The sequence below is a fragment of the Pongo pygmaeus genome, chromosome 19 (assembly GCF_028885625.2).
Source record: "Pongo pygmaeus isolate AG05252 chromosome 19, NHGRI_mPonPyg2-v2.0_pri, whole genome shotgun sequence".
NCBI lineage: Eukaryota > Metazoa > Chordata > Mammalia > Primates > Hominidae > Pongo > Pongo pygmaeus.
This window is the reverse complement of record NC_072392.2, coordinates 87,446,467-87,460,335: the sequence shown is the minus strand read 5'-3', so window position 1 is coordinate 87,460,335 and position 13,869 is coordinate 87,446,467. Positions and strand designations below refer to the sequence as shown.

The following is a 13,869-nucleotide window of genomic DNA, read 5'->3' as shown; positions in this document are numbered from 1 at the left end:
TCATAGCATTTATCTCATAATCAGAAAAATACTTGTTTTTTTTTTAAAAAAGAAATCACAAATTAAGTGGACTGAAGTACACTTGCCAACTTAATGCACTCTGCCTATCATTCTATCTACTTATACCCACCTATCTCCTATTCTTTAGTAACATTTATCTGTGCTTATTTTCTACCAGATGCTGGTCTGTGCCTTTTGCAATTATTAGTTTATTTCATTATCCCCATATTTCAAGAAATACATGAGATAAATACTATTATTGCTTTCATTTTACAAATGAAGAAACTGAGACATAAAAAGATTTAAGGAACTTGCCCAAGGTAACACAGGTAGAAAGTGGTGGAGCTGAGTTCTGAACCCAGGCAAATCAGTTCCAGAACTCATGGTTTTCACCACCATGCTTTGTTGACTCTTATATTTCTTTGATAAATTGTCATGGTATTTCACTGGATTTCACAGTGTCTTCTGGGATTTCCTGTAGGATGGACCATAAGACCTCTTAAGGGAATTCATAATGTCAGCACTTTTTCTAATAATACCAAAATGTTATTTGCCTTATTGACCCTCAGCTTCTCATGATTATACAGTGTTTTCCAGAGACTGCATAATGTGTGCTATCACAACAGATTGAATGCAGAAACAAATATGAGAATCCATCTGTCTTCTGTTAAGACAGACATTAAAGAGATTTGCAGAAATATAATACAATATTCTCTTCTCATTATTTTTGTTTTAAAAGATGCAGTTTTTAAAAACAAAATTGTGTTAACCTGTAATAGGTTTATTTTTTATTATTTTTTAAAAGATGAATAAGTATTTAAATGATTTCTGTATATTTTCTAATATACATATTTATTTTATTGTTCAATATAGTAACATTCTCAGTTTTAATTTCAAATACTGTAAAATTTTTGTTAGTTTATAATATGATATAGATATAATATGGTAATAGATATGATAACAGATATAGTCCCATAAATAAAATTTCTTTGAGGTCCTTAATTTATAAGAACGTTAAGCCTGTTACTTAGGCTGGAATTCAGTGCCACGATCACAGCTCACTGCAGCCTCAAACTCCTGGGCTCAAGTGATCCTCCCACCTGAGTCTCCTGAGTAGCTAAGACTGCAGGCTTGCATCAGTATGTATGCGTAGCTAATTTATTTTTATTTTTTGTAGGGATGGGTCATGATATGTTACACAGGCTGTTCATGAACTTATTTTTAAAGGATATTTTACAATAATTTATGATAATATGCTTAAAGATATACTATTCTTTCATTTTTTTTTCTTTTAGGTTTGTTTTCTGCCCTAGACAGTCATTCAAATTTGGGTGTCATTTCTTATGGTGTTTCCATGACAACTTTGGAAGACGTATTTTTAAAGCTAGAAGTTGAAGCAGAAATTGACCAAGCAGGTAAAAACAGAACTAACAAAACATTTTAGGCAATGAATCAGACAGATGGTGAATAAGACGAAAATTATATAAATGTGAATTTTATATTTTTTTTGGAAGAAAGGGTAGAAATAAACAAGTAAATAAGTAATGAGATACTTACTGATAGTGATGGGAGTTATGCAGGAAATAATGGGGTGGTCTTAGAAGGCAGCAAACTTAGATTATATAATCAGGAAGGACTTTGTTGAGATGATACTTGACCTGAGGCCTGTACAACAAGAAAAATCAAGTAGGTGAAGATTTAAGGGCAGAAATTTTCAGATAAAGAACTGCAACTGCAAAAGTATTAACTGAGGAATGAGTTGGATGTCTTTGAGGGATTTAAAAAAAGGCTACCATGGCCGGAGCCAGGTGAAGATATTACACAGCAAAGTCAGGAGGATATTCAAAGGGATAGATCATGTTTTGCCTTTGAACATCTGGAAACAATTTCATTTGTTTTCTTATTGTAATGTGAAGCTATCAGAGAGTTTTAAAGCAAATAGGTACCATGATCTGATTTGAATTTTTAAAAAACACGTTCTGGTTATTGAATGATGAGAGTATTATAAAGGAAGTGTGGAAGTAGGAAGACCAGTTAGGAAACTGTTATAGTTAATACTATCTTGAACTAGGGTGTCAGTGAAAATAGGGAGGCCGGGCGCAGTGGCTCATGCCTATAATCCCAGCACTTTGGGAGGCCAAGGCAGGGAGATCGCTTGAGCCCAGGAGTTCCAGACCAGCTTTGGCAACATGGCAAAACCTTGTCACTACAAAAAACACAAAAATTAGCCAGGTATGGTAGTGTGTGCCTGTAGTCCCAACTACTCTAGAGGCTGAGGTGGGAGAATCACCTGAGCCCAGGAGGTCAAGGCTGCAGTGAGCCATGATTGCAACACTGCACTCCAGCCTGGGCATCAGAAAGAGACCCTGTTTCAAAAAAAAAAAAAAAAAGAATAGGGAAAGAACAGATATTTGGGTTATACTGGTGGTAGTGGTGATGAGTTGCTGATAGAGTGTTAGAGGCTCAGAAGAGGGTGGAATGAAAGATAATTCCTAAGCTTTTGGCTTGATAACTGGGACTGAGATTGCCATTTCCTGAAAATAGGGAAAGAATAGGTTTGTGGAAAGAAGGAACGCAGGCTCGAGTTTTTTCCTTTTTTTTTTTTTTGTTTTTTTGAGACGGAGTCTTGCTCTGTCACCAGGCTGGAGTGCAGTGGCGCAATCCCGGCTCACTGCAACCTCCGCCTCCCAAGTCTGAGTGATTCTCCTGCCTCAGCCTCCCAAGTAGCTGGGATTACAGGCACCCACCACCATGCCCAGCTAATTGTTGTATTTTTTAGTAGAGACAGGGTTTTGCCATGTTGGCCAGGCTGGCCTCGAACTGACCTCAGGTGATCCGCCCACCTTGGCCTCCCAAAGTGCTAGGATTACAGGTGTAAGCCACTGCACCCGACCCAGGCGTGAATTTTGAGTATATTGTTTGAGATGCATCTGGAGCTCAATGAAGATGTTAGGGCTGAAGGTATAGATTTGGAAGTTACTCACAGGTAGATGGTGCTATGGAATTGGATGAAATCTCTTAGTTGGGTAAGGAGTATAGATAAGAATTGAGGGGCAAGCCTCCTGGGTGAGCAGTGGAGAAGGAGCCAAAAGGGCTGACCGTGAATGAGCAATTATTACTCTACTTTTTCATGAAAGAGTGGAAATGGAAAAACTTAGAAAAATGGTGTTTAGGAAAGAGGAAGTGGTCAGTTATTTGTCAATTGCTGTGAAGAATAAGATGAGGACAAAAAAGGTAGTTTTGGTAACATAGAGGACGGTGAGGGATTTGGTAGAGTGTAAGAGTGGTCATCTTGACAGATCAATTTCATGATGCAGTAAGGAGCAAGGTGGATCTGTTTAGTTTATGGTAAGAACATGAGTTGAGGAAACTTTCTTATGATCGAAGGTTAGCAAAATGTTTGTAGTGGCAGATGAGGAGAGCAAAGGAAACCAGGATGTTAGTTCACATCCTGTTAAAAGAGTTGAGATGCTGCAAATACACATTTTGCATGAATGCCAAGTGGGTGATGATTAAAATCATTGTGATACCAAAGTCAAGAATCTAGCTGAATATATCATCATGAAGTAAACTTGCATTATATTATGCTAAAATAAATCTGGAACTTAAAGAAATAATATTACTAGAATTTAATTATTCATGGTTTGGTGGTCAAATTTTAAAAGATTGGCCTTATTGTGTGGCAACAATAATTTGTCAGCATCGCTAACTGTAAAGTTGCTCCTGTAGTCCTACATTTATGATACCAGATGCTCACTTTCAAATGCAGTGAGGAGAAGCCATATATTTTTGAGTTTTAAATTTTTCTTTTGTTATTATGTCTGTATCAAAGAAGATTTATCTGAAAACTAATGTATGTGATTTTGTAGTTTCTCCTTCTTTTGTAATTTTTAAATGATTAAGTGGGCATTCTGCTTTTAGTTCACCCTCACAAATTGTGGAAGAATCCACAATAAAACTTTTATATTGAAAATGTGTGGCCTTAATGGAATTAAATAACTAAAAAAAGAAGTAAGTCTCCCAAATTTGTTTTAATACCATGAGTACTAGTATACTGAACCACTACATAAGATTAATATTATATAATCTTATTTCTTTTTATATTATTATCTAAATTAAAAAATACATGTATTGGCCCAAAAGTTATAATGTTCTTCCTAAAGTTATCTCTAACTAGTACATTCTCTTTAATATTTGCATTAACTGTCAATATTTTTCTGCATCGAAAGTTCTGAATGTCTGTTTTTGAGTTTAAAATAAACCTCAATTGTGTAGTATTTTATTCTTGCCATTAAATAAATATATGTTTATGGTTTAATTGGTAGAATTTTAGCATAAAGTACGTAAATAAATTTTTATTCCAAATACATTTGGAATGTTTAACTGTAATTTAAATGAATATTAAATATTAATATGAAATCTGAATGACATACCTTATTCACACTACTGAATTTGTTATACCTTTTAAGTGTTGTGCTAATAATCTGTATGATCACACTGTCATTGATCATGTACAACCTCAGTAATCCCAGGAAATTATATTGAAGTAGGCATTTGGCTCTTAAACCTTCCAAAGACTAAAGATGAAGTTGAAGGGCAGAATTTGGCTGATAACTGAGCCTGAGGCTAAATTTTAATTGAGAAGTAATGTAAAGCCAGGAGAGGACTCTCAAACATGGAGATAAGAGAGAAGTCTCATGTATGATCAGGACATAATGCTAGGTTGTAGTCAGAGAGGAAAAGTTCACATAAAAGTTGGATATTATACAGATACAGAGATAATAAGATCTTAAATATGGACATGCATCCAGTTTGATTTTGAACTAGTGGAATTATACCATGTGTCTCCTTTGCATCTGTCCTCTTTCACTCAAAATTACATTTTTGAAGTTCAACCATGTTGTTATGGGTACAGTAGTTTGTTCATTTTCATTGGTTCACACTATTCTGTTATATTCATATGTCACAAGTATTCATTCATTCACCTGTCAATGGGCATTTGGGTTCTTTCCAGGGTATGGGTATTCTAGATAGGGCTCTACTAAGAATGTTCTTGTACTTGTGTTTTGGTGAAACCTATATTCTTATCTCTGTTGGGTTTATACCTGTTGGGGATCTCTTGGGTCATAAGATATACATATGTTCAGCTTTAATAGATACTGCCAGAATATACGAGAGTTCCATTTGTTCCACATAACTGCCAGACCTATGCTTCTTTAAATTTTCCTGCTTCAGAAAGATTGTATCTTTTTTTAATGAATATACTGAAATGTTTGTTTTGTTTTGGCAAATAGATTATAGTGTATTTACTCAGCAGCCACTGGAGGAAGAAATGGATTCAAAATCTTTTGATGAAATGGAACAGAGCTTACTTATTCTTTCTGAAACAAAGGCTTCTCTAGTGAGCACCATGAGCCTTTGGAAACAACAGATGTATACAATAGCAAAGTTTCATTTCTTTACCTTGAAACGTGAAAGTAAATCAGTGAGATCAGTGTAAGTATAATTATCACGCTTATACCTGATGGATTGCTTTTTAAGGATACACATTGGTTTTACCATCTTAATTTTTAAGATGTTAACATATGTAAATAATTTATATAGTTTTGAAAGATTACCACTGTAATTTCACAATGTTAGAGAAAAAATTACAATAATTTCATCAAATACCCTGTCTTACACTTTTTAAACTAGCATTTATTGTGTCATCTATAAAGTGAAGAAATAACAAATATTCCCTAATTGTATAATTTTTGAATTACTGCCATTGTATCTTTTTCTTTCTTTCATCTGGGAGCACAGATTCAAGTTTCCTTGAATATATTAATACACTCCCCATTGTATCTTAAATTTTGTTTTGCGTTTCTATTTTTTCACTATTTTTTGCATCTGTTAGTTAGTTTTTATAACTACTTTTTGTAAATAGCAGGAAAAATGAATTTTACCTCTATTTATCCTACGAGGAAACCGAAAAATAAAGAAGGCTATATAGCTAGTAGATCTGGGATCAAAATGACATCTTCTCAAGTTAGCTTTAGCCTTTCTCAGTTAGGTTCTCCTAGGGTAATAGGAACTGAATAATTTGGAAATAACATTAACCACTTTCATATACCACACACCTATCTTGTTAAGTCCAAAATGGCAGTAGTAATAAGGCTTACTCATTAAGAATAAGAATATTGTTATATGTTTGGAATATGCTAAATTTATATGCTCTTCTTTGACCAAATTCGGTGTCAAACAAATGTCAATCACGTATCTGATTTATTTCTGGGTCGGCATTACTGAAAGAAAAATGTTTATTTAAATCAGCATATTTAATGTATTTTATTTTATTTTATTTTGTTTTTTATACTTTAAGTTCTGGGATATATGTGCAGAACTTGCAGGTTTGTTACATAGGTATACATGTGCCATGGTGGTTTGCTACACTCATCAATCTATCATCTACATTAGGTATTTATCCTAATCCTATCCTTCCCCTAGTCCCCACCCGCTAACAGGCCCTGGTGTGTGATGTTCCCCTCCTTGTGTCCATGTGTTCTCATTGTTCAGCTCCCACTTATGAGTGAGAACATGTGGTGTTTGGTTTTCTGTTCCTGTGTTAGTTTGCTGAGAATGATGGTTTCCAGCTTCATCCATGTCCCTTCAAAGGACATGAACTCATCCTTTTTTATGGCTGCATAGTATTCCATGGTGTATATGTGCCACATTTTCTAAACACCACTCTCATAAAATACACTCAGCAAAATAATTAAAATACCAGCTGGGCTCAGTGGCTCATGCTTGTAATCCCAGCACTTTGGGAGGCCAAGGCAGGCAGATCACGAGGTCAGGAGATCAAGACCATCCTGGCCAACATGGTGAAACTCCATCTCTACTAAAAATATAAAAAAATTAGCTGGGTGTGGTGGTGTGCACCTGTAGTCCCAGCTACTCAGGAGGCTGAGGCAGGAGAATTGCTTGAACTCGGGAGGCAGAGGTTGCAGCGAGCCAAGATTGTTCTGCTGCACTCCAGCCTGGCGACAGAGCGAGACTCCGTCCCCCCCACCGCAAAAAAAAATTAAAATACCTTAGTCAGCTTTGACTGCCATGACAAAATACCATTTACTGGGTGACTTAAACAGAATATTATTTTCTCACAATTCTGATGGCTGCAGGTCTGAGATCAGAGTGCCAGCATGGTGAGGGCTGTCTTCCTGGCTTGCAGAAGACCACCATCTCACTGTGTGCTTATATGACCTCTTTGTGTACACTGGCATGCACCCTCTGGTGTCTCTTTTTATAAATGTACTAATCCCATCACGGGACCCCACCCTCATGATGCCATCTGATGCAGATTACCTTTCCGAAGTCCCATTTCCAGACACCATCATGTGAGAGTTAGGGCTTCAACATACAAATTTGGGGAGGCACAAACATTCAATCCATAACCAAATGTGTTCCATGGTCAAATACATTTAGAAAATATTACTCTTATATTCCCTATATTAAAGAGTTATTCATTAGCATAGAAAAACACATGAGATGTTCTATGGTAAAGAAATTCCTTCAACTTTGTTTAACCTCATGTTTCCAAATGTTATTTAATTGTGAATATTTTTTAACCTAAATCACTTCTTAACTTATTATGGAACTGGATCAATGCCATATGCTTTTGAAATCTTAGATATAACAATTTAAGAATTTTTTAAAAAAATTATGGGGTATGTGAAATTTATAAATTGCTAAAGTATGATGATCTAAGTTCTCCAACCACTTGTTAGGACATTTATTACATGTGGTATAGAGATATTTTATCAGATAAGTAGCTGCTCTCCAGATAAAAGGGCATTGTAGTATACCTTGCTTTGCCTCCTGAGAGCAGCAATGGCAATTAATATGATAAAATTGCAATTAGGATGAGATTTCAAAGATATCAGCCATTCAGAGTTTAATTGTATTTTTATTTGCTTCTCTATATCTAAAATATTTTTGTGTTATGTGAAAAGTAAATGGGGCCGGGTGTGGTGTCTCACACCTGAAATCCCAGCACTTTGGAAGGCTGCGGCAGGTGGATCACTTGAGGCCAGGAGTTTGAGACCAGTCTGGCGAACATGGCAAAACCCTGTCTCTACTAAAAATACAAAAATTAGCTGGGTACAGTGGCACATGCCAGTCGTCCCACCTGCTTGGGAGGCTGAGGCATGACAGTTGTTTGAACCTGGGAGGCAGAGGTTGCAGTGAGCCAAGATCACAGCACTCCAGCCTGGGTGACGGAGCAAGACTCCATCTCAAAAAAAAAAAAAAAAAAAGTAAATGGTTAAGATAGAGACAGGACAGGAAGTAATTCCTTCAGGAGTAGAGACAAATATTTGAGACATGATGTCTTGTGCTTTAACAGTTATAACTACGTGTTTACATACTCTTATGAAAATTTAAGGGCATCACTGATCTAAAATATACTTTTATAACTTTTAATTTTGTAACTTTTAATTATTGGCTTTCTCTCCAGTATTGTCATAAGATCATTTTGGGGAATACGATTTCTTATTTTTTTTTTCAGTTTTTTTCTTTGTTTTTTTTTTTCAGTGATTATCCTTTAACTGTCTAGAGTTTAAATCTATACCAATGTGGGCTGGGCGAGGTGGCTCACACCTGTAATCCCAGCGCTTTGGGAGGCTGAGGCAGGCAAGCTCCTTGTTTGAGCTCAGGAGTTTGAGACCAGCCTTGGCAACATGGCGAAACCCCATCTCTACAAAAAAATAACAAAAATTAGTTGTGTATGGTGGCATGTGCCTGTAGTCCCAGCTATTCGGGAGGCTGAGGGGAAAAGATTGCTTGAACCAGGAGGTGGAGGTTACAGTGAGCTGAGATCACACCATTACACTCCAGCCTGGGTGACAGAACCAGACCCTGTCTCAAATAAAAACAAAAAAAAGTCCATATCAATGTGAAGGGAGAGTTTTAATTGATTTTTGTATTAATGTACCTTTGTACCCTGAGCTGTGTTGTTTTTTTTTTTTTCTTTTCAGGTTGCTTCTGCTTTTAATTTTTTTCACAGTTCAGATTTTTATGTTTTTGGTGCATCACTCTTTTAAAAATGCTGTGGTTCCCATCAAACTTGTTCCAGACTTATATTTTCTAAAACCTGGAGACAAACCTCATAAATACAAAACAAGTCTGCTTCTTCAAAATTCTACTGGTGAGAACGTGTGAAGGTCTGTGAATGAGTGCTGGCATGGAGCATGGGGTTGAGGGGTGGATAAAGGTCTGGATTTTAAAAATATATTTAAGGTAAAGGCATGGTCTGTCTGCATGAAATCTAAATTATAGTTCAATACTTATTGATGCTGAAGAATATATTACAGTAAATTTTGGTTTACAAATAAATGACAGTTTTGGCCAGGTGCGATGGCTCACACCTGTAATCCCAGCACTTTGGGAGGCCAAAGCGGGTGGATCACCTGAGGTCCGGAGATTGAGACCATCCTGGCTAACACGGTGAAACCCCGTCTCTACTAAAAATATAAAAATTAGCCAGGCATGGTGGCACGCGCCTGTAGTCCCAGGTACTCGGGAGGCTGAGGCAGGAGAATCGCTGGAACCCGGGAGGCGGAGGTTACAGTGAGCCAAGATTGCACCACTGCATTCCAGTCTGGGCAACAGAGGGAGACTGCCTCTAAATAAATAAATAAATAAATAAATAAATAAATAAGTAAATAGTTTAAAAAATAATTTATACTTTGTATAATAGTAGAATTTCCTTTTTTAATAATAACGTTATTCTTGCCAGCATGTTTTATGCTGATAAGCCCATGATGAGCAAAATATACTTCAAAAGTTGAAAAACCCTCTTTACAAAGAGTTGTAGTACATAATATTTATACAGGTATGTGTCTGCATAGAAGTGTTTAATTCTTCAAGGACAGTCTGAAGAATTAGTTAAAACTAAGAAAAATAAGACTTAAATATAAATATCTCTAATTGAATATATTAGATTTGTAATGGATATTTTTGACTTTGCTATTAGTATTCTTACCATGTAGTTATCAAATATGAAAAAAATTTAAACATACAGACTTGAGCAAAGCTCAAAACAAAAAACTGACATAGTGTTCTGATTTTCAAAATATTAAAAGCTAATACAAACTTTATTCATATGTAATCAGTTGTTTCTATAACATCTCCTATTCTATAGCAAACTCTTTGGGGTTTAACCTTTCTAACGCTTCACCTACATTCTAGTATCATTCCTTTTTGATTCACTAACTAATTCAAAAAAGACTTTGCCCAGTATTAAAATAATAAGCATGGCTAGGAATGATTATAAATTAGTATCAAAATAATCACTGTTAAAATCTGGTGCTTGTTATATTACATAACCTTTATTCTTTCTGGTAAAGATGCATTTATTGATGGATAAATGAGAGAACATGGAAAATTACTTGGAGCATGGAAAATTAATGGAAAATTACTCGAATGGAAAATGTTAGATTTTGCAATTTTTTTTCTCTCATTAGGAAATTTCATTATGAATTCTCGTTTTGGTTTTAAAATACATTTTATATTGCTAATATATAATCCTTACACTGTGATAATCTTGACGTTTTTTATATGTGTCCAGGGAAATATACATGTATCTCAAATATTTCTTTTTTTTTTAAAGGACCTTGGCTTCAAATCAAATCTTTTTGCTTTGAGTTAATTCTCATTGATCTGCAGAAATTCTAGTATTTTCAGTTTGTCTCTTAATTTTTTATTATTCTTAGAGTTGCTTGCTTATGCATGCCATATTTTCCTAAGGCTTGCGTGTGTTCCAAAATAAAACCACTTTTTTTTGAACCACTGGCCTCTGTGTGTATATATATTGGGTGGTATCTTACCCACCTTGCAGAGCTTTTTGTATCTCTTGTGCTGTGGTTCCTTCACTTATAATGTGTCTCTCTTCTCAGGGTACATAGCTGTTCTTGCAAGTTAGGGATAAGAGATCAGTTAAGGTACTAGGTTGTGAGTAAAGTAGTGTCACCATTCTCTATGACACTGAGATTTAGTGCTGTGTCTGATCCACCCTGTCATACTATTCAGTTACTAGTAATGTTTTGCTTTGTTTGATTTAAATTTCTCTCTAAAGTCACATTTGTCCTTCCCTGAATCCTGATTTTTGTTATGATGGAGGGGAAACTGCATCTATTCCGTAGACATGTTGGTATAGATTTAAATCCCCACAGGATTTAAAATCTTACTGTTGGCTCCAGGTACTTTAGAGAATGTAGATAGAGACGTGATTATGTTTTTGAATATTTTAAGGTAGTTAAGGCAATTGACATGTCTGCCCAGAGCCTACAAAAAATCCTCTAGGGAGTGATGTTACCACACCTATACCTTTCTGAGCTTAGCAGGTTATCTTGTTACCTAAAATTGTCAGATAGATTTTTATTCTTATTATTTAACCAAATTTCATGTATTATAGGTTAACTTTTCAATGTTAATAATAGTTGTAGCAGCAGCAGCGGCAGCTAAAATATGCACAGTTACTATGTGTCAGGTTCTAAACTCTGTGTATATATTCATTTAATTCTCATGATCACTTTACCTATAAGGCAGATATACTTATTTTACCCACTTTACAAAAGAGGGAACTTAAGGTCCAGAGCATCTAGGTAACTTGCTTGAAGGACGAATAGTTTAATGTTACAACTCAACTTTAAAACCAGGCTGACTGGCTTCAGAGCCAATGTACTTACTTGCGTATTTGCTAATGAAAATAACATATTTCTCTAAAAATAGAATTATCTTCCCAATGTTACTAAAAGCCTCACTTAAACTCATTCTTTATTATTTGCTTATTTTCTAACACCAGACTCAGATATCGGTGATCTTATTAGCTTTTTCACAAGCCAGAACATAATGGTGACGATGATTAATGACAGTGACTATGTATCCATGGCTCCCCATAGTGCGGCTTTAAATGTGATGCATTCAGGAAAGGTAAGATGAATGCAGTGAATGAATATCCATTTGGGAGTTATGCAAGGTTAAAACATTTCTTCTAAAATTAATTATTTGTTGATTTTACCTTATGAGTTAGAAATTAGATTTTACTTTTGGAAATAACTAGCTGTCTTTATTTATGATATATTTCATTCCTTCACAGATGACCAATATATAAAGTTACAGAAATTTAGTTTTTTAAAAAATTATATGCTTGTTTAAAATATTAAAATGTCTGTACATTCCAAACCAGATTGTCTTTATCTATCATTAGGTATTATTTCTGTGAGTTGTTGAAGCAGTTTTTCAGTATGAGAATTAGCTTTGTTGGTGAGAAAAGCTTGGTACATAGCAATAATATATCTGCTTATATACAGTATGTAATAAGTGTCTTTTTTTAATTGTAGGACTATGTTTTTGCAGCTGTTTTCAACAGTACTATGGTTTATTCTTTACCTATATTAGTGAATATCATTAGTAACTACTATCTTTATCATTTAAATGTGACTGAAACCATCCAGATCTGGAGTACCCCATTCTTTCAAGTAAGCCAATGTATATACAGTTAAATTTCCATACGCATGTCATATATATAATAACCATTAAAAACCAAGCAAAAACAACAAAATATGTAGAAATTTATCTTGTGAGATCTCTTAGACTTCTTAAAACTCAAGCGAGAAATGGTTTACATTAAGGTTTAGGATTCCCCAGTATAAATATGTTTCAGGGTAAAGGAGATTCTGCTTTGGTATTGATATTTGTATAAGGAATAAGTGTGTTCTATATTGATCATAGAATAAAATATAAGATAATTTTTAAATGAATATTTTTTACCTGACATCCAGATATTGGGGTATTGAAAAAAACTTGAGAAGTCACCCAGGCAACCATTTTTCCTCTAGATAGAACTGTTGGATTGTACATATCAGAATCAAGATTACAGAAAAGTATTCAACATTTTTGTCTTAATCCTTTTGATTTTCATATGCTAAAAAATAAATGGACAAATATCTGTATCAATATTTTCTATCTTCTCTTTTCATACTTTTAAAAACAGCTTCATTGAAATATAATGCCCAATCAACCTGACCATTATTTAAAGTATACACTTCAGTGTGTCTTTTATTATGCTCATAGAGTTGTGCAGTCATCACTACAGTCAGTTTTAAATATGCCATCACCCCCCTCCAAAAAAAAATAACCCTTATGCTCATTAGTAATCACTCATTTCGTCTCATACCCACTCCCAACCCTAGGCAACCACTAATGTACTTTCTGTATCTATGGATTTCCTTATTTTAGACATTTTATATAAATGGAATCATCCAGTATGTAGTCTTTTTTGTCTGCTTTCTTGTACTTAGCATACTGCTTTGAAGATTCATCTGTGTTGTAACACGTATCAGTGCTTCATTTATTTTTACTACCAAATCATATTTCATTGTGTGGAATGTATGGAATGTTTATGTGAAATACCACATTCTATTTATCCGTTCATCAGTTGATGGCATTTGGGTTATTTCCACCTTTTGGCTATTATGAGAAATGCTATGAATATTTGAGTACAAGATTTTGTATGAGCATATGTTTTTATTTCTCTTGGATATATAACTAGGAGTGGAATTGCTAGATCATCTAGTAACTCTATGTTTAACACTTGAAGAACTGCCAAACTGCTTTCCAAAATGGTTGCATCATTTTCCATTTCCAGCAGCAGTATCTGTGGAGAGGTATCTCATATTATAGAATATTTCAAACCTACAGAAAACGAACCACCTACTATCCAAATATTTCAAATGTTAATGTTGCATAATATTTGTTTTTAATAAAACTTTAAAGACACAGGTGAAAACTCATGTTACCCCTCTCCAATCTTGTTTCCTTCTCTCCTCC

General features: G+C 34.8%; 1 protein-coding gene across 4 annotated transcripts in view; it reads left to right on the top strand.

The window, feature by feature from the left end:
* The window catches only part of ABCA5 (ATP binding cassette subfamily A member 5), an 87,536-nt gene that overhangs the window by 51,081 nt on the left and 22,586 nt on the right, over positions 1-13,869 (top strand). For all 4 annotated transcript variants that reach the window (XM_063656527.1, XM_054456818.2, XM_063656528.1 and 1 more), the window contains exons 18-22: positions 1,296-1,415; positions 5,295-5,496; positions 9,015-9,184; positions 11,843-11,970; positions 12,381-12,518. In XM_063656527.1, the coding sequence (XP_063512597.1) occupies positions 1,296-1,415; positions 5,295-5,496; positions 9,015-9,184; positions 11,843-11,970; positions 12,381-12,518 (758 nt within the window). The remainder of the gene's footprint in view (positions 1-1,295; positions 1,416-5,294; positions 5,497-9,014; positions 9,185-11,842; positions 11,971-12,380; positions 12,519-13,869) is intronic.